We start from the raw sequence: 21,684 nt of genomic DNA on the forward strand, positions 1-21,684 counted from the left end.
GTTTCAACCTTTATCTTTAATATTATATCTAGTTCGTTAAAATCGTTTAATAATTACGCACTGTTACACGGTAAATCATTATAAAAAGAAGGATGATTGAATAGCCTTAACGATTTGTAGATAAAGTCATGCTCTATGATGATAAATTACCCTAGGTCGATAATATCGACGGCGCTCAATGAGAAGTTTGGCGAATTTGCCGCCGAAATGCCCACAGCGCAATCGTCCTTTTCCACGTTTGTCTTTCCGTTGACCATTACTACTTTTTTTTGTCCCTTTTTTTTCCCTTACTCGCAATCAGTCTGGACCGAAAGCGATTCCGCTTGGGATGCTGCAGAGACGCGGCGCCTCTGTTGCTAGTAATTGACAGCTGCCGAAAAGAGGCGACACGATTGGACGCGTTCGAAGACGAGCAGTCCTTGCGCGGCGGTACGATCGAGAGATAAAAAGGAAATTTAAAAAAATCTAGATAATATCAAGACGTAACATCTTCAAGTCGTTGTCCTATTAACAAAATTTTATATTTCTTGTGTCTGCCGTCTGTTTTGCTTTTTCTTCTTTTTTTTTTTTTTTTTCTTTTTTTTTTACAGCTTCGTTAAGGACTTCTATAGTCAACGCGCATTAGATATCGTCCGAGTAAATCTTGTGCCAATGGAAAGAACACGTGTGCGTTAGGATTTGATAAAGATAGGTTAAAGAGTGTGACACGAGTTTGCAAGAAGAATAAAACGATTATTGTGTCACTAAAGGCTAATTCATCAAAACGTGTCATTGAAACTATGCGAGTGTTAAACGAGAGATCGAAGGAAGGATCTTCGGCGATTTGCCTCGTCAATGTGGATTTTATTCGTGAATGTGTCCTTTAGATTTAACAAGGAATTCGACATGTCTCCACTTTCATTCCATTCGTTCCTTCTCATCGATACTGCTCTGGTAAGTTGAAACAAGGATTCAATTCTCCTTTTCTTTTTTTCTTTTTTCGTTTATTCTTTAACCTGCAATGCCACTCGCACAATGGCTAAACTTCGATTCCGAAAGTCATACAATTCACTCATCTTTTTATACACTTAGAAGAAGAGAACGTGCATAGAAATTCACAGCCTCGTTTGAATGCACACGAGTCACTTTCTTCGGTGTCTCACGAGACTAAGTTTTTTTCTTTTCCTTTTTTCTTTTCTTTTTCTTCCAGAAATTCTTACGAACGTATCGCCGATGATAATCCTTCGTCAATTACGATTATCGAAAGAATGTTAATTTTTTTATCCTTATTCAAAGTACATTGTATCAAAGGAATCCTTATCCTTATTAAAATAACATTGTATCGTTCTTTTAAAAACGTATTATTTGTTAGAAATTATGTAGTTAAACGTAGACGTCTGTTTTACTCGTGATAATATAATTTCTTTGACCTTGCTATGGAGTCAATGAAAAATTTCAATAGAGTCACGCGAAGGTCGACGGATAGAGTAAAACGCAAAGTGGAATAATAAATAAGAATTTCTTTTATATTTCAAAACGATGAATATCGCGTAGGACATTGTTCATTGTATTTGTTTTCATTGAATTTTTCTTATCGTATTAGCGCGATTCGCACTATTTTATTCGACGTCACAATGGTCGACACGAATCTCAAGAAAGAACGATTTGGATCGTCCTAAAGGATTTACTGCTAACCGGTTAGAGCAGTAGATGGAAAGAGAGAGAGAGAGAGAGAGAGAGAGAGAGAGAGAGAGAGAGAGAGAACATGGTACTCACAAGAGTACTCACTCTAACATAGCGATTCTTCTTCCAAGAGACTTTCGCTCGTTCGACGACGACACGCGAGGATGCATTATTGTCCTCCTTGTCGACTTCGACGATCGTAAGAGAGAATGCATTTCTCGCTAAGATCCACGACGTTCGATCATTTCGTGCAAATATCATTTACCGTTATTCTCGAAGAAAAGACGACAAAAGAATTCCAATTTATATATATATATATATATATATATATTTTTTTTTTTTTTCTTATGTTACCTTTGTCCTCTTCTCGCGTTTCGAGCTCTAAGTAATTTTTTTCCTTTGTATGCAAATATATATATATATATATATATATGTGTGGATATGTATGTGTGTATTTTACTAGATTATTTCGAGATAATGCAGTTTTAATAATAAATGCATCTGTTAAATGTGACAAAATCACGGAGGTAGGAATTTATAATTAATGAGGATTAAAAAGAAAATCGTTAACGTTGAAATGGTTTAGAATGAATTTTAAAGAGCCGAGCAATGTAAGGATAAAAAGAATAAAAGAGAAGGAAAGAAGAATCGAATCGGTCTCTTAAATGACCGATAGCGATCGCTTAAAGGATCTCACGTTTTGTATTTGATTTGCATTGAAATTATCTCTGAAGGTCCCTCCGATTAAGCGACACGAACGTTAAAATCTATAGGAGAAGGGTACCGCGTCCGAACCCGTGGCTGTTGAACGAATGTGAGAAATGGCCCAACTAAACCGGTTTCGTACTTAAATTAAATTAGTCAAATTGATTACAACGGCAGAAGGAAGGAGAATTCATTCGAGTTAATCCACCTACGCGGATAGAACTAACCGTGTCTCTCATCGTCAAACACACGAAATTCTTTAATGAATTTGGATAAAAATAAACGAGAGTATGTAACAACGAGAATCGTTATATCAAAATATAATATAGCCCGAGAAAGAAGAATCCTTTAAATCGTTTATCTTTCTGTTTCTTTTTTTCTTCTTTTATTTATTTATTTATTTTTTTTTTTTTCTTTTCTTTTCTTTTCCGATATCTCCAAAATTACACGTACATTTTGATTTGCCAATTGAAAAGAGATTTAGAATCAAAGAAAGTTAAATAGGTATATAACGTAACAAAAAGAATCACGATGAAAAAGACAAAAAGGCAAATCAAATACAAAACGTGAGATCACGAGAAAAAGAATCAAGATGTACGGGGAAAAAATTGATCGAAAAATTCGATGGTGTACACGGGTAGATGATCTCTCCAGGTGTCGTTTACGATATTACCGGTGGAAAGAGAGAGAAAAAGAGAAAGAGATGAGAGAGGGAAAGAGAGAGAGGTACTTGAGGAGCTACCGTTTCTCCTTCTCTGGAGTATCTCTTTGGTGGTAGAAGGGACACGAGTCTTTCGAAGTCGAGACGAAGTTGTTGGAGGGGATAAAAAAAAAAAGAAAAAAAGGAAAGTAAAGAAATAAAAAAGAAACAAAAAAAAGAAAAAACAAAAAAAGAAAAAATAAAAAGAAATAAAAAAAATAAAAGAAAGAGAGAGAGGCTAGGCCGGGGCCTGGTCGTAGGTGGGGAAGGAGTAAAAGAGGGAAGGGGTTAGGGGGAGTGAGTATATAAGATGTAGGGTTTAGTTTGGGCAGCCCTTGGAATGTAGTGGCCGCGGGCCTGACGTCGTGCGCCATGAGACACCAATGCGTATATGTATAATACCTATACGCGTTTATATGTCTGTCCTGCCTGCTCTGCTGCTGTCTCTGTGTATATATATTTACTTGAAAACACATACGTACTTTTACATACACGCTTTATAACACACGATTCACGTTACGCTCGTGTGTAAAAAGCAATAGCATTGCCGGGCTGCCGTATGTAAGTACTCTTGCTTCCAGAGCCGTGTCGAGAATATTCTGTGCCCTGGGCAGGCTCATATATATGTTTCTTCACACCCACACGATTTGTACATGAGTGCCCTTTTAAACCTTACACCTACGCAAACTTTCGACGATTTACCAACGTTCCTGATGGCACATGCCTGATCAACATACTTTATAATCGATCTTACTTTATAATCAATCTGATCTCGATCGAAAATACATAGTTTTGAAGTTGCGACGATTAATTATTATTATTATTATCATCATCATTATTGTGTATTGGTATATAATTTGCAGGTTTGTAAAATTCGATAAGCTTAAATCATCGATCAATAAGTTTGCCACTCCTTCGGAACTTCCGTTCAACCTTTTAATCTCTAGTAATCGATAGTTATCGTAGCCGTAGATCGAATTGCTGATATATGATTCGATTAGAATGGTTATTACATTTTCACATATTTTATTTTCATTAGAATTCCAATCGTTTATTTTATATCAATCTGAATGATCGCAATTTTGTAATAGGATCAAGATCAATTATTATAAGATCTATTTCGTTTTTCGAGGATGATTTTTATCGATCATTTTCTTGATTCCTTCTATCTAAATAGCATGGATGAAAAATAAAAGATCTCTTAGCGGGATAGACAAGTTAAGAGAAAAAATGAATGAAAAAATGAGAAGAGCGGTCGTGCCACTCTTGGTTGTTGCTTTTGCTGCTGTTGCTTGCACTCTGTGGTCCCAAACCTTCCTCAACGCAGCACGTGACTTTCGAAATATAGCTATAGCAATCTATCCTCATCAGAAGCACACACAAACACCATAATCGAGAGGCTGCTCACGGTCAGGAAACTTCCTTACGATTTTCTACTTCTTTTTCTTCTTCTTTTTTTTTTCTTATTTTTTCTTTTTTTTTTTTTTTTTTTCTTTTTATCTTTTGCCTGCCGCACTTGAAGGGATCTCTCAGTTCTCGCAATTTGGAAATAAGAATAATTTTAATATCTTCTTGATGTTAACGTGCAACTTTTTGCACTTCGATATAAAAATAAAATAGATGACAGAAGGAGTATCTATAAACGTATTTATATGTATATATGTATGTGTATATATATATCTATATATATGTCCAAGAAGAAATAAGAAACCCGCGTAACGTTGACGCGAAGTGGAACACGGCTCGCTTGTAATACCAGCTCTCGAATCTTTCGTTGAAAGAGTCGCTTCGATAGCAGCCTGTGCACTTGTCTCCGGTTTCACTCTTTATGGGATCCTAAGCGATATGACTCGTAGGATCTCCTCTTACCCAGCCTTCGTCACGTCCAGTGATCATCTCTCTTTCTTTATCCGAAAACCGAGCTTCTTAATTGATCCTTATATCGATCTTCTCGATCAATCTTTTTTTTCTTCTTTTTTTAACTTGGTCGATAAAAACAGTCAAAAGATGTCAATGCGATTATGATCGAGTGAATTATTCGATGATGCATTTTCTTTCTTTCTTTTTTTTTTTTTTCTTTTTTTTTAGATACATTTAATAAGGACTCTAATTGATATCTTCTTTTTCTTTTATTTAAACTGGTTCACATTGGTCAGTTTGACACACATAATGAAATAATTCGTACAGCTGCATATGTAGGTTGATTTAAATAGTCATAGTTATACGTTCCACGATACGATCATGCACGCATGCCACTTGATCGGTTAGAAAGGCAGACGTAGGGTGAGGGCAGCCGAGGTCAGTTAAATACAGTCGGGACAACGCCATTTTTGGCGAGTCCGTTTACATTAAACCAGTTTCCAAGACCTCGTACAGTAAACCAGTTACCCAAACCCGAATTTCCGTGTGCACTCGCTCCGCTTAAACGATTTTACCGTGCTTCCAGAATTGCCCTCGGGCATAGTCAGTCTTTTCGATCGTTCGCCGTTATTAAGCTTCTCGCCTTCTTCTTGTCTTTTTATCCGATCAACGAATATTTTAAATCGATCAGAAATCAACTTGAATGTAAATACATTTTTATACGTACTAAGTATAACAAAAATAAGATGGCCACGTTAGCGGGCAATTTTAACAATAATACTACATTATCTGATAAGAGAAAAATATTTGAACGGTTAGGTCACGGATAATTTTATAAATTAATTGAAGTGGACGGAGTTGAAGGTACTCGTTTGATTGCCAACTAAATCGTATACGTGAGTATACTAAAAGTATTCGCGAGGAACCCGAAAAACCTGATTCACGCTAATGTCCTCGCAAGATGCGATGTTGGACGGCATGGAACGTTGACACATGCATCATCAAGAAAGTTAGTATGCGTGAAATGTCATCGTTCGTTTTACAAAATGAACGGGAAAAGATATTTTTTTATTATTATTATACGATCAGTTATTATACCTTTAGTTTCGAACATAATAGTAATCGTCAAATTTATTCATGGATCCATACGTTTATTTCGAAAGAATAATTCTTTGAATTAGAAGATCACTTCTTCGTTAAATGTATCATTCATTCACGTGAATGAAAAGATCTATGATCTAAATATCAATTTCTCTGAAGATCGATGGAAAATTTTCTTCGAAAATTGCCATCGACGAGGATGATCATGATGAGAACGACTTGGATGAGATTCGTCGAAGGCTATCTCGCTAAAAAATTCCGCGAAAAGTGGATCGTACGGAGCAGCAGGATCGTCCACTTTGCGAACCGGCAGAATGAGAAGAGCTTGTAGTGGGCATTGGGGGTGAGGATGAGAAGGAGGGGGAGGAGGAGGAGAAGGTGGGGTTGAGGAGGCTGAGGGAGAGAACCGAACGCTTAAGGAAGCACTTTGGAAGCCAGGCAGAATAATTGCATACGAGAGCCCGTCAAAGCGAGCAACACGAGCGATGCACAAACACGGTGTACGCGTAGAACGAGAGAAAAAGAGAGACAGAGAGAGAGAGAGAGAGAGAGATAAAGAAAGAAGAGTCCCTTCTTCCTTCGTATATAAGCGAGAACCAGAACATGTTGAAATATTTCTCGGTACGTTCGTACACCAAACGGTTCCCCAACCCCAACCCCAAACCCAAACCCCAACTTTTATTTTTTCGTCTCTGCAACAAGTAAAACGATGCAATTTAACAAAATTGCAAGCAAAGACTGCAGTCAAAGTTACATATACACGCATGCACGCATGCACACGCGCACACACACACACGCACTCACGTGTATATATATATATATATATATATATATCTTTAAAGTGATGTAGTGGTTTCTGTTTTTCTTTATATATGCATGTCGTTATTTCATATAATTAACATTCGAAGATACTTTCATCATGAGTCTTTCCAATAATTTCTTGACAAAATAAAGATAGAAAATCTTTAATAGAACGATAGGATGATCGACTTTCTCAATGAAGAAGAGAAAGCATATTAACATTTAACAAAACAACAAATTGATCGACCTATAATGGTATAGTAGATCATTTTCAATGATCATTTTCAAAGAATTGAGAAGAAAAAGAAACTAAACTTGGGGAACGTGATCGTGTGAATTGAATGTATAGCGTTAAGTCGTATAAAACATGCTCGAAATACCGTTGCGGTCAACGCTTTCGTTGTTCCAAGTTCAGCGGCTCTTGCAACGTGTCCTCTCCTCTTCCTTCTTTCGACGATGCAAAAATTGTCCTTCGACTTGTGTTCAACACCCACGCATCGGCCAAACGATTCGTGTGATCGACCGAACGAACGAACGACTCTCCTCCTGTCGACTCGTGAATTATGGGATTGCTTCTTCTACGAGAAGAAACGTTATTTCTCTTGAGAGCTTATCTTTACCCCTTCTACGTTAAAGCAATTTATCGTTTTACCTTACCTATACTTGAAATGATAAAGAAAAGATAGAACAAATGAGGCCGTTCTAATATATATATATATCGTATATATGTATATATAAAGAAACTCATTTTTTATTTTCTTTGCTTCTTTTTATTTTTATTTATTTACTTATTTTTTTTCTTATTTTGAATTCATAAGTACCGTAAGATTTTATTTTTTGTTACATACTTTTTATATACATACATATATATATATATATATACACACGATGAAGACTCAACGAATTCCTTCCAAATTACAGGCTATATCCAAGAGTTAATTAAAATAATTACAAGGCTAGTAAATCACAAAATTCTTAACTTAATAAGAATTATTAATTACAATATTTTTTTTTCTCCCTCGAAAGAGTTCCATTTTCTAATACGAATGATATCATTCGTATATTTTTCGAGAAAAATAAAATAATTAAATAAATAGGGATAATGTCTAACTTCCACTAGAACGAGGTATCAGTGAAGCAATTATTCCTCTCGTGGCAAAGATAGTATAGTGGTGCTAATTACACCGGTAATTATCCAAGCGATCGTTAATGACCTTCGAGAAAGTATTACAGTAATTACTTTCTTTCGAACGATTTTTATTCGTCTCGGAAGCTAACTTGGCGATAGATAAAGATTTAATGAGAAGCGACTTTTCCTTTCTTTGACAATACCAATTAATTAGACGATTATGCATGTCCTATTATTTCTATAAAAAAGAAATAAAAAAGAAATATACAGTGATCTATAAATCATGTAAATGACATAGGCGTGTGTTTTGTGTTTTATTTAAAAAAAAAAAAAAGAAAAAGAAAAAATGAAAGAAGAAATATTCAATGTGAAGAAGATAAATAAAAATTGATAAAAATGTACAGGTCCTTCGACACGAGTAAGGACCCGGATGCAGGATGAATTTGGAACATCCAACGATAGATGGTTGCTCTCAGCAACCTTTGTTTTTGAGCGGTACTTCTGCTTCAACTGGGATCTCCGCTCCTCAACAACAAAACGTTCAGGCCAATGCAACACCTCCTGAACATTATGGTGGACCTTTGAGTTTGAGTATTTGTATATCCGATTCTGGTCACGAAATACTTAGACCAAAACCAAGACGGTGAGTTTCTTTATATTAATATAATATTTACATTAATATTTTCATTCGATATTATTAATATATGAAATATGATGAGAATCTTTCTAAATGATAAGAAACGAAAAATTTATTGCTACATATTTATATTTATACTTGTAAAATTTAGGTAGTCGAGATTATTCGAAGAAACATTTCAACATTCAAGTTTTCGCATGTTAAACGCAAAGAGAGACGAGTCAAAAGGCTCCTCATGGCCTTTTAAGCGGCTTATAAGAAAGACGTCAGCTCTTAGTCGTCGAGCGAGACCACCTTTCACGATTATCAGACGTTTTCTCGTCGAAGATTACGTCTGCGCATTCCTTAATGCTTATCCTTATGACTGGTTCGTTCAGGAGGGCCTGAGTTTTTGGGCTCGTTGACTCGTTGCCAGGCAAGTCCATGTGATCGCATTTGAAATTCGCATAATTATCTTCCTATGAAAGATTTATGTGTTTATTTGTCTCCTTAAAAACACGTTTGCTATTTCAAACACAAAGGTGAATAATTTGCGACAAAGGGAACTTGTTAAAATTTATACCAACTAGAAAAAAAATAATAAATAAATAAAGATACAATGCTTCGGCATTATACTTTTTATAATTGATCTTTTGCAGTAGATTTGAAGGATCATTATAGAGTAACGAAGAAATATGCCTTAACATTCGACTTTTCAGGTTTCTTGCTTGATTGTAAAAGGAACTCCATTCGTAACTTTTGATTTTCCTTAAGGGAAAAAAAAAAAAAAAGAAAAAAAGAAAAGATCGATTTGAAAGCGATCACAATGAAATTTTCTCACGAAGTAACTTCCCTTCGACTTCTTCCGATCGCTTGGAATTCGTTTTCTCCTCGAGAATCGTGTGAAAAAGAAAAAAGAGAGATACGTGAGGTAGTGGAAGAGAATAAGTCGTTTGTTAAAGAAGTAACTTAACTGACGGCGAATTAGGATGAAATAGAAATTGGTCTATGAGGATTGTTAGGAGGGAATTAGCGATCGTGCGAAAAGAGAGTTTGAGTTTAATTGGTTATCCGAAAGTGGGAAATGTTCGAAGAAAAAGTGGGAAGGTTATCATCTGAGAACGAAACGATCGAGATAATGACGCGTGTGAGAGAAGAGGAAGAAGGATAAGAAAAAGAAGAAGAAAATGATGATGATGATGATGATGATGATGATGATGATGATGATGATGATGATGATGATGATGATGATGCCTAGCTAAACACAAGCTAAAATATTTAGGTTAATGGTCTTAGGAGTCATCCTTTCTTTCCTCCTTTTCTTTATACCACTACGTTAATCTTAAACTGGCTTTTACTAGCACCGATCTGCACGCGTTAAATCACTGGTAGGTCAGGGACGTGACGTCTTCAACCTTTCTCCTTATTCGATCTAAATCTATTTTCTTTCGGTAGGAAAATTAAAAAAAAAAGAAAAAAGAAAGAATCTTCATTCATCTCTTTCGGTTAATTCTACCAGCACTTGTATGAATTTTTTTTCTTTTCTTTTTCTTTTTTTTTTTTTTTTTCTTTAAATCAATCTCTAAAATAATTATTATTTTTCATAGATTTTATTGAATTCACTATGATTGTCATCGTTTGTTTTTTTTTCTTTTTGGTCGATTTTTTATAGTACGATCACAAGTCAGGATTTCTATGATAAAATATTCGTTTGTTTTGAGAAATTGTATATATGTGAGAAGTAAAAGCTGACGATGAACAATTAAAAATACATAGTTAATTAGCTTGGGAATGAAAAAGAACGATGGCTCGACATAGTGAAAAGACAATTCATAGCAATGCTCCCCTTTCTTCCTTTCATCGTTCTTTCCCCCTACCTGTCGTCGCAATGTATATCTCACTTTTGCATCTTGCTAGGTCAGGGACGTATCATCTCGTTAATTTTCGCTATTTTTTTACTTGCATTTTCACCTTAATCTTAATCGTAATCTATATAGTAATAAAAAAAAAAAAAAAAAAAGAAAAGACTAAAAAGCAGTATTGTTTGTTTTCGCATAAACGAGTGATTTTTAATCGTATTAAAATGTTAATATATTTCAACAATGAAAACTGTGAATGATCTGGTAGATGAAGAAAGAAAAAAGGAAAGAAAGAAGGATAGAAAGAAAGAAAAAACTTTCGATTATATTGTCGCTTCATTACCGTAAAGACACGGTTCGTTAATCAATTTAATGTCTTCGCTGTAAGCGTTGTCGCCCTTGACACCGGAGTTTCGCCTAAGTGAACACGGACAATGTCTGCCTTGAAGTCTTCCTCCAAAAGCCTTTCTCGTAAAAGGCGAGGCACATGTAGTAGGACATAGACGTTAGAGATTAAAAGGTTCCTTCGATAATTTTCTTTTCATTTATGAATGATCGATTGAAATAAATACTTCTTTTATCAATCTTCATTTAAATTATAGTTTCTCTTGGTTTTTCGCCGATAAAAAAAAAGTATGTGGAACGTGTTATTGTAAAAATTGGAGTAGCTGCTCCCCGATAAGTGCAATTTTCATCCTATCCTCTTGGAACTTTCAATTAAGCACCGCTATACCAAAGAAACGAGCTGAGATCTCGAGGTATTTGAAACACTGTTATAAAGCGGATCAAGAGAGAGAAAGAGAGAAAAGAGTAGATAGAGATTGCGTCAAGTATCAATATTCTCTTGGAAAAATGTCGGCCAACCGGCACTTGTGAGGAACATATTAAAACGAAGATAAGGTATACGTATAACATGACTGGTTTTACGACTAACGACGGCAGCTTTGAAACGTCAGAGGAAATACATAGTTTCTTGGACCAGATCGTTAATACCGGTTTAACATAGAAAATAGGCCAAATCATGAGGAAAAGTATTAAATTAATCTCTTAACAAGTTACTTTCAAATTTTCCCGCGTTAATATCGGCTAGTACAATGTTGCGTCACATTTGTACTTTTTCGATTACTTTCTTCCAAGAAACCCTTAAACATTTTTATTACGGTTAGAAGAATTTTTATTACGGTAAAGAAGAATAAGGTAAGGTACGGGAGTTTTAAAGATCTCTCTCTCTCTCTCTTTCTCTTCTTATCAAAGGTCATTGTCCTTTTCGGAGGGTTCCCCTGTGCAAGATCTTTACAAGTTTGCCATATTGATCTCTAATTTACTCTGTAATAAATCTCATATTTGATCATTCTAAATGAATTATATGAATTTGGATTTAATGATCTTGATTTGCATGGATTAAAAGTTCCTACGATTGATATTTTTCGATCGAGTTTCTCTAAAGTTATATATACGTATGTACGCATACAATATCAAAACCCACAGGAAGGAAAGTAGACACGAGGGTGTCTTGCTCGGTTAAGAAAGAAAACGTAATGACGACAATGGAAAGAGAAAAAAAAATGAAGAAAAGAAAAGAAGGTTGGACATAAGATCGTCACGGATGGCGATCAAGAGGGCGTTGTGATTCGTAAGTAAAGCAGACGTAAGGAAGTAGGATGGTCACCGGAAGTTCTCCCCCAAATCGCATGGTTGGGTACCATTCTCTTTCTCTATCTATCTCTCTCTCTCTTTCTTTCTTTCTCTCTCTCTCTCTCTCTCTCTTTATCTATCTATCTATCTATCTGCCTCTCTCTCTCTCTCTCTCTCTCTATCTCTAAAAGCAGCTAGCAGCTACTAGTTGATATAACAGTTTGCTAGTAGCGACCTCAACTCGTGCTCGGATTTTCGTAGAGAGAGAGTAGTCATACGTATACTTACGTTCTTCACGGAGTGTGTGTATACTCTAGCTCTAACTAAAAAGGGATATACAAGTATCAAGAAGATAGAGATTATCGTGAAACAAGGCACGAACTCTGAAAGGAGGATCGAAGTCACGTTTCACGTGACTCTTTTTCCGTTCTCTACGGAGTCATTTCTTTTTCTTTTTTATATCTGTTTTTTTCTTCTTTTACCTTTCTATATTTTTTCCTCCCATTTTTTTTTCTCCTTTTCTTTTTCCTTTTCATTCTTTTGGAGAAGTCTTCTCGGAGGATCGAGGAAAAGAGGAAATAAAATCGAACGAAAGCAACGTGAAACTGGAGAAAGAGAAAACGCCAACAAGATAGAAAGAAAGAGAAAGAGAGGGAGAGGGAGAGGGTGAGAGAGAGAAAGAGAAATAGATAGAAATAGAGAATAGACCACAGAGGAGACACGCGATCACCTTGCCCCATGGAAATCGAGTCGATGACAAGGCATTTATAAGTAATATTCAGACTTTATCGATAATGAACAGATTTATCGAGTTGGCTTTTAATTCTTCAAGTGAATAATCATTGAAGAAAATATTACTCTTTCTTGTCGAAGAAAAAAGAAAGATATTCCCACGATTAACGTAAAACGTTTCCTTTAACATACGGGTTCCAACTCGTAGCATGCATGAAGGAAGAAAGGAAGAAAGAGAAGTATCAGTGACGTGAAAGAAATAAATAAATAAAGAAAGAAAGAAAGAAAGAAAGAAAGAGAAAGAGAGGGACAAGCTGTGGTCTCTCCGAAGGAAGTGCACGCGTTTCACCTGCTGATGCACAGGAAGCCTGCACGTCGAGTCTGCTCAGTCATCTGTTTACATCGAAACCGAACCGATGACTCGGATAACGCGAGCTTGCTCTTCGAACGATCCTATCGAGAGAAGATGCTTTCCCCCTTTTCGTTCGTGGTTCTAACGAGCACGGATCTCACTGAGGTTTTGTAGAAAATAGGAAAGAAAGAAAAAAACAAAACAAAAAAAAAATAGGAGCTCGTTAGCGCTCTTTCGTTTTGTTTTAAGACCTTCCAGTGGGTGACGTGCAAAAGGTTCAGATAGTAACGTGAGATAAGTGATTTCATTCATCGATCCCCAACACATGATAATGATAACAAAGAATAAATCAAAGTAAAGAAGGAATGAGTTTTCGTCGTTGTGATCGTTCATGAGAAAAACATGGATATTTAGGAAAGTTCGTAGTTGATAAAAAAAAAAAAAAAACAGAAGAGGAGGAGAAGGAGGAAATAAGTTTTAATCGCCTTGACAATTTGAAAAGAAAGTAATACGAGAAAAAGGAAGATGAAGAACAAATGACATGCGACCATCATCATCCTTGTCTTCCTCATCATCCTCCTCATATTCAAGACGAGGATCCTGTTCCAACAAGGACTGTACATGTCTACTCTGTCGTGAACTGAAGGACTACGAGATGAGCACTACGGTGGAAGTTCAACAGCCTATGGTAGACGGTGCCAACTTTATTCTACGTCGTCCAGTGACGTTCATTAGCCATGAACCAACACGAGAATGGCAAGAAACTAGTGAATATGAAAAAACATCGACCTTGGAGGATCCTACTCGAAGGAGATTCGACAAAACTGAAATCGTCATTGGAGTTGGCTCGAAATCAATGAGGACTATTGATGTTCCTCATAAAACAGTGATTTATTTTGGTGATACCAGTCAAAGGGAAAAAGAGAAAAAGGATTCTACAGAATCTCATCAGGATGAGATTCCTTTCAAAAATATCGAAAGAGATGAAAACTCAACGTTAGATAATGTTAAGAAAAGTCATGAGATCGTTGTAAACTTCACTCCTAGTAGAGAAGACGTATTGAGGATCGAGGAGGACGAAAGCCAGATCGAGGATTATTGGTCCTTGCCCGGGGACACCACTGGGTTCAAGGCTGACTGGAGTTTCGTTCAGCAATGGCGCCTTAGGGGGTAAATCACGATCGAGTTCAAGACAAATCGTTTCTTCGGAGTAATCTTGTTCTTACGCTCATATTCTTACGCTCATGAAATCCTCTTGTTTACTTTCGGACATTCTTTGTTTTTCTCTTTTAATCAATAATCAATGAATCATTCTGAAATATTTTGTCGAAAAATTTCTAACTCTCATTTCTAGTTCGACTTTGACGATAGTTAACGATGCATAAACAGTTCCTTAGTTCTACTCAGTAGAATTGAAGGAAGATCATTGCGACATAAGTAATATTGCAAGCGTATCGACGTTCCATTTAGGAATAATTAATCTCAAGTATCTATAATTAACAGTAATGTGTCCTGTTGTAAAGGACGGGTAACTGTAAGATCGACAGCATCCGAACTATTCGACTATTCAACGTCTCTCTCGAATCAATTACGAGATATTTCAAGATTCTTAGAAAATGATATCGCATTCGTTCTCTCTTCTCGTTTATTGCCTCGAGTTCTAACATAATCGAGTCTTTATTTAAACTTCTAAGAATTATTCCACAAGATGTACATCGCCCTTAATGATGCATCTTTGAATTTCTATTATTTCTCTTCCATAAGATTTACCGTTTTAATTGAATTTCATTAATGAAAATATTAACCACGAAAGAATTTTCTTGAATCAAACATGAAATTATTCAATTTTCTAGTATTTCCACGATGTCGTCTCAGTTCATTTACCTTACCAAACTCGTTCATTCTTCAAACTCGTCTTATTCGAGCATACTCACACGCTACTTTTTCTCATCATGGAGAAAGTAATTTTTTTATCTGAAATAGCTATTCCACTCCTACGCGATCGTGAAATAGATTAGAACCTGATTAGAAACTTGCTCGGGAATAAATATGTATATTTATGAAAATAAAAAGAAGAAGAATAGAAATCATGTAAAAGATGTTATCTCTAAAACGATCTTTTATATTTCCAACGATCAGATGCATACTTTCGTGGTCCAGCATCTTATCTCCTAGCATCTTTCACGAATGAATCAAATCTGTTGTAAGTTATTTTTGATGGTAATTCTTGAAAAAAGAAAAAAAAAATATATATATATATACATAATTTTATTTATAGAAGACGAACGAAGAAGAAAAGACATTCCTGTATTCCTAACTATGTTAGTTCTAAGCACTAACTCTCTCTTTCTCCCTTTCTTCTTCTTCTTCTTCTTCTTTTTCTTGTTCCTCTTCTTCCCCCTCTTGTTAAGATAGAAATTTAATGCGAGGCAATTCGAAAACGAATCGTCGACTGGTCCAGACGGTAATTAACGAGCTGTCCTCCTTCATGGGGTATCAAATATCAATTATTTATCGCCGTTATTCCACGGGCCCGCATATTCCTCGTTCTTCCGTCGGATTCTGAACTTTCCTTAATATATAGGGTGTTTAAAATTAAATACTACAGAAAACTTTAAAATATGCGCGTGTATGATAAAAAAAAAGAAAGAGAAAAAAAAGAACTTGATATATTTTTACCTAATTCTTTGAAACACCCTTTTATACGACATATACCCAACGTAATATAAAAAGAAATTCTTATAAATTAAAATTATTTATTCGTTCTACTTGTCGAGGTAATAATAACACAGATTATAATTATGTTCCTTTAATAGTCCTGGTGGTGGTAGTGGACGTGAAGTATACTGTCCCCCATATACAAAGGACTTTACAGAAAATCAGTCGAAAAGTGGCGTCCACAATATGGTTCACATGGTCGCGGAGAGGGATACGGATAGCGTTGCGCCTACTCCGACCCCTCAACATCCTCATCCCTCGCAGCATCACCATCTCAGCTTGCACGAGCTCCGAGTACTTCAGGTATCGTCGTTATATTTTTAATATATTATTTAATGATATTATTTTTCTTATATATCTATGTTACATTGTCTAAAATAACATTAAAAAAAAAAAAAAAATAAAATAAAATAACATAAAAAAGAACCCACTAAGATCCATTAGATTTGCTTAACTTGTGTGTAACATAAACGTCTAATAAATCATTGTTGAAATGCACATGACAAGACATTAATAATAGCTTTACCTTTACGATCGTTTAAAACGTAAAAATCATTGAAAATATCATCGTCATTTGATTTTGCTTCTCTTCTTCATAATGGCGAATAGGACGGTCGGTGTTTAGTCCAAAGTCGTTGTTGAACGTAACCACGGCTAACAAATCATGGCGGTCGGTTGTAAAAGACGAACGACTTTTGTAGAGGCGACCAGAATGCGCTGGTAATAGCTCCTCCGACGAGAATCGATCGTCCGGGCACGCAAGCATGTCGGATACCGGTGGTCATACAAGCAGCAGTTCTCCGCCTCATCGTCATCACAGGTCGCATAGTCCTCAGCAACTGAACTCTGTACCAGAAGATGATCGACTATCAGCTTCGGTTACCCAAAGAAATGGTAGAAGCAGATCAGGACAGAATCGTAACAGACATCGAGCTACTCCTGCTAAGGTTTCCCATCTTTTTTCTCATTTCTTTTCTTTTCCTTTCATTCACGAAACATTAACATTTTTAATTAGAATATTTACTATATTATACTGTTCGTCTAGAATATATTTTAAAATTAATCTTAACGATATAAAAGTTTCTTTTCTAACGTTGTTATAAATTAGAATCGTCTTGTTTCGATACGATAATGATTGGTCCATATCTCTCCTCGCATGTTCTTCTCCCTTTAGGGAGATTCGTATTACGTACGTTCAACGACCTCTTTACAGCTACAGGTACCATGGTCGGGTTCTGGTCTGGAGGACATAAAATTAGCGATTCAGCAACTAACCATGCGTTCCCACAAGTCTTCCTCGACGTATTCGTCGTTGAGTGGTTCGGAGAGTTCAGAGCCAGCGGTTAGAAGACTGATGAGACATAGTAGTTTAGAAACGATCAACACTAACGTCACCAGTGCTGACGAATTCGTTTGGGTTGACTCTCATAATAGACTGGTCGAGTTGCAGCAACTACCATGGACTCATCATGATGTATTACGAGTATTACAGAATGGTCGTACGAGAGAACACATGGAACAAGTTTCAATGGAGACCATTCCTAGACTTTCTTACTTACTTCAACGAGCCTTAGTCAGGATCAGCCGTGAAACTCAACGATTGGCTAAGCCTATTGGTCTTTGTAGCAAACATGAAGTCTACAGTGCATTTAAGATCGTTCTTTGTCCAGCTTTAGCAGATTCTTGTACAAAGGTATATATATAAAATTTTCCATTTACATACTGAAATTAAACTCCAATCATTGACATGTCTTGGTATATTCTCTGATTGCAAGATTCCTTTCAGGATTATATCAGGTAATAATCGTGTTAAAAATCATGTGACTTTGTTAATTTTTCCTTTTTTTTTCTTTTTTAATTTTTATATAAAAGTGATCAATCTTTGATGATTCATCTTTTATATTTATATATGGATCGTTCGTGAAAATATAACACGAAGTTTAAAATAAACTGATCATAACTCTTCCATGTGTAACATAAATCTCACATTCTTCATAGGCTTGTCTACGAGCAGCCGCTATGTTTGCTGTGTCCGGCGATCAGTTGAAGCAATCGAAGGCATCTCGGTCTGGACTGCAATTACCTGTTGGTCGATTTCTCCGTTGGATGTCGGACGTTAGGCTTGGAAGAATGGTGCACGAGTATGCTGCAGTATACCTAACGGCAGGCATCGAAAATCTCTTGGAAGAGATTTTGTTGCAGTGTATGCCGACAGAACCACACACGACTCTAACTGCTACGATGTTAGAACACGTAATAGCAAACAGTGGTGACTTGTGGGGTCTACTTCAACCTTATGCTCATCTTAATGCTGGCCGCATTGCATCTGGTATAATAAATTGTTAAAAGATGATGTTCAAATTTTTACTATTTGTTATAAGTACTTTATGTATTTGTTTATTTCTCTGTGAAGATTAGGACTATATTATTTGTTTGAGTCTAACAAATGTAGAATTATATAGTAATAATTATTATGAGACTATCAGGGTCAATCCAAATGATATAAATAATATATGGAATAATATGTAATATAGTAATAATAATAATAATAACAATAATAGTAATAGTAATAATCTTTTCCTATCTTAGGTGCCCTCGCAATGCCACGTTGGGCTAGCGTGAGCTCACTGAATTCTTCATCCTCTTCTAGAAGTGGTAAAGAAGCGATAGGATCCACGCTCGAGCCTTCCTTTCTAACAACTTGTGTTGGTTCAATGTCCGAATTGATCGAGCTTATATCGAAGGTAGCTCAGTCTGGAAGATGTCCAGTACCTTTAACAGCAAAAGCTTTGAATGCTTTGTTCTATTACATGAGATGTTCACAAGTACGTAAATTTTTCTATTATAAAGATCTTTGAACCTGACGATAATAAATTGCTATGACGATGATCATTCGTCTTTTCAGCTTGAACATGGCGAGAGAGGTTCAGGAATACAAGAGTTAGCTTACGAGAGAGCCTATGTCGTTCTTCCACCTTTGATCGAGTGGTTACGTATAGCAGCAGCTCATGCCGAGCATCGACATGCTCTTGCCGTCGATCAGGATGACATTAATCAAGCAGCAAGATTGCTTTTACCTGGCGTCGACTGTCCGGTTAGACCGATATGGTAAGTTCTTTTTTCTTCCTCTTCTTATTCTTCTTTTTTTTTCTTTTTTTTTTTTTTTTTTTTTTTTTTTTTTTTTTTTTTTTTTTTGAAACTACCATAGATGCAAATATACATAGGATATTTGTGAATTAAAAATTTAGACATATAGGCGAACTTCCTTCGAATTATTATATTGAAATATGAAGAAAGAGTTTAATATTCCTCATCGACGATAATTAAAAAACTTCAGTTCCGAGGAAATCACAGTTTGCTCGAAACGTATCGACGACTCCGAGTACGTTCGTCTCTTGACCACGGACATGGCTTTCAAGATGTTAACCAGTGGTCGAGAGGAGCTCATAGCACAGGCGATGCCATTGTTACCATCGACGAAAATCAACACCGTCAACGATAGTGGTTTTACCGCATTGATGTTGGCCTGTATCAATGGTGACGAGCAAGCTGTAGCAGCTTTGTTAGATGCTGGAGCAGATTTAAATATCGAGAGTCCACCTCCAAGTACTAGTCAATCGTCTAGCAGCCCATCGAAAGTATCCAGTTCTACGAGTACAGCTATCGTTAGAAGTCCTGTTAATCAATCGGTGATAACAACACCAAGCAAAAATGGTTCAGCTCCGTCACCAGGCGGTACTCCTTGCGGTAACTCGAATAACGCATATTACGTTCAAACGGGATTCAATGCTGAAACGCAACACTGGACTGCCCTGACCTATACAGCTTTGCTAGGTCATTGTAATATCGCTAGAATGTTGCTGGAGAGAGGAGCAGCTGTAGAGGGTGGTGCAAAAGTCAGTGAAGATAAGTGTACTGTTACCCCGTTACAAGCTGCTACTGCATCAGGCAACAACGAGATGGTTGCTTTGCTCTTAGCTCATAGTGCACAACCGTTCTTGTCTACCTTGATAAAAGACTCGTTTTCTTACACTGGTTCGGCTCAACGAGGTTGCTACAGGTAACAGCTTTCTAAACTCTCATAAAATTACTTTTGATACGACGGAAATTTTTAATCTACTGGCTATGAGATATGACTACAAATAGCTTTTATCACAGTGCAGTATCGGTGGCAACGGCGCACGGTCAAAGAAATTGTCTTCATCAATTACTATCTCATCCATTGAACTTCTCAGCAAAACGTGGAGAAAAAGAAATCTTATCTTTGGAGGAGATACTAGCGGAAGGTAATGCTAGTACCAATCCTCAGCAACAAACCGTAGATGGTAAAAGTGGTCACAGAGAGGGTAAAGAACCAGTGTTTAACAAATTACAAACGAAGGCACTTCAGGAAGCAATGTATCATAGTGCTGAAAGCAATCATTTAGGTAAAAACAAACGAACTTTTTTTTTACTAGAGCATAGACAGTATGACAAGTGATAAATAAACATTATCCTTCGTTATCCTAGACATTACTATGGAACTTCGTGGGCTAAAAGTAGGATGGACGTTACATTGTTGGATGCACAGTCTTGCCACTGCTCATGAAATGAGAATAGATTCGGTCATAGATCAATTGCTTCAAGATTTTCTACAAGTTTGTCCTGATGATTACTCAACGCAATTCGTACAAGAATGTTTACCACTTTTGTTCAACATATTTCGTTATAGCAAGGTATATTCAAAAATAAAGTTATCAGCAACAGCAAAGTATATTAATTATTGAAACTCTCATATTTATAGAAGGAAGGAACAACGCTTCTACTTGCTGATATCTTTTGCACATGTTTTGGTTGGGAACCAATCAAACCAATCAGAGATACCACACTATCAAGTGGCTCAAGAATCGATCCAAAATTTGTTAACAATCCTGAACTAAGTGACGTACAATTTAGAGTCGAAGGCAGGGTCTTTTATGGGCATAAAATCGTTCTGGTAACATCATCTCCAAGATTTAGGAATATGTTAAGTTCAAAATTATGTGAGGGCAATCCTCCTATCGTACAAATCAATGATATTAGATATCACATCTTCCAAGTAAGTAAACGATTATTTTTTATCGCATAAACATACTTGTTAAATAATTAATATTGTCGCCGTTGATGTTACAGATGGTCATGGAATTTCTTTATCACGGGGGATGCGCAACTTTGGAAGTTAATCAGAGTGATGTTTTAGAATTAATGGCAGCTGCTAATTTCTTTCAACTTGATGGTTTATTAAGATATTGCGAGGCTCAATGTTCAGCAATGGTCGATTTAGATAATATTGTTTCTATGTATATTCATGCCAAGGTATACGTATTATTAAACATTGTTGATATCATAAAAAAGAAATACATTAATTAAACTATACAATTACAATCGATTGTTTGCAGGTTTATAATGCGGCACAACTCTTAGAATATTGTCAAGGATTTTTATTACAAAATATGGTTGCACTATTAACTTATGATGACTCCGTTAAACGTTTATTGTTTGCTAAAAAATTACCAAATCATGATGTTCTAGCAGGCCTTTTACTTACTTTGCAAGCAAGGATAAAGGCAAGAAGATCTCAACAACAAAATAAGATTAAAACGTAGAACGTTTTTAATTCGCCAAGCAAAATGCACGGGAAAGTAACGTAAGTAGCAATTAAAAGAAAAAAAAAAAAAAAAAGAAAAATGGAAAAAAAAGGAAAAAAAATTAGATTCATTCAAATAACTCTTATAAACATATTGTAATTACGATATCATATATATAATTTTAAATATTAATTACTTGAAATGTATA

General features: G+C 36.0%; 1 protein-coding gene and 1 long non-coding RNA gene across 4 annotated transcripts; one reads left to right on the forward strand and one right to left on the reverse strand.

Annotated features, from left to right (window-relative positions):
- Positions 1 to 316: 316 nt before the first annotated feature.
- Positions 317 to 21,604, forward strand: LOC124428387 (ankyrin repeat and BTB/POZ domain-containing protein BTBD11). 3 transcript variants are annotated; one of them, XM_046972338.1, is made up of 14 exons: positions 317 to 933; positions 8,363 to 8,601; positions 15,969 to 16,173; positions 16,572 to 16,817; positions 17,084 to 17,563; positions 17,869 to 18,199; positions 18,460 to 18,695; positions 18,776 to 18,978; positions 19,208 to 19,930; positions 20,029 to 20,297; positions 20,380 to 20,585; positions 20,654 to 20,947; positions 21,022 to 21,204; positions 21,288 to 21,604. In XM_046972338.1, exons 2-14 carry the CDS (start codon positions 8,396 to 8,398, stop codon positions 21,492 to 21,494), a joined length of 3,789 nt encoding a protein of 1,262 aa, XP_046828294.1. In that variant the 5' UTR covers positions 317 to 933; positions 8,363 to 8,395; the 3' UTR covers positions 21,495 to 21,604. The 3 variants fall into 3 exon arrangements, with proteins under 3 accessions (XP_046828294.1, XP_046828292.1, XP_046828293.1); XM_046972336.1 differs by lacking the exons at positions 317 to 933; positions 8,363 to 8,601 and adding an exon at positions 12,783 to 14,322; XM_046972337.1 differs by lacking the exons at positions 317 to 933; positions 8,363 to 8,601 and adding an exon at positions 12,783 to 14,322 and having other exon boundaries at positions 20,657 to 20,947.
- On the reverse strand, positions 16,027 to 17,171 carry LOC124428404. The gene is made up of 3 exons (XR_006943152.1): positions 17,064 to 17,171; positions 16,397 to 16,716; positions 16,027 to 16,167 (listed from the first exon to the last, which is right to left on the reverse strand). It is a non-coding gene; the product is annotated as an uncharacterized LOC124428404 (long non-coding RNA).
- Positions 21,605 to 21,684: the final 80 nt, after the last annotated feature.

The sequence above is a fragment of the Vespa crabro genome, chromosome 12, assembly GCF_910589235.1.
Source record: "Vespa crabro chromosome 12, iyVesCrab1.2, whole genome shotgun sequence".
Classification (NCBI taxonomy): Eukaryota; Metazoa; Arthropoda; class Insecta; order Hymenoptera; family Vespidae; genus Vespa; species Vespa crabro.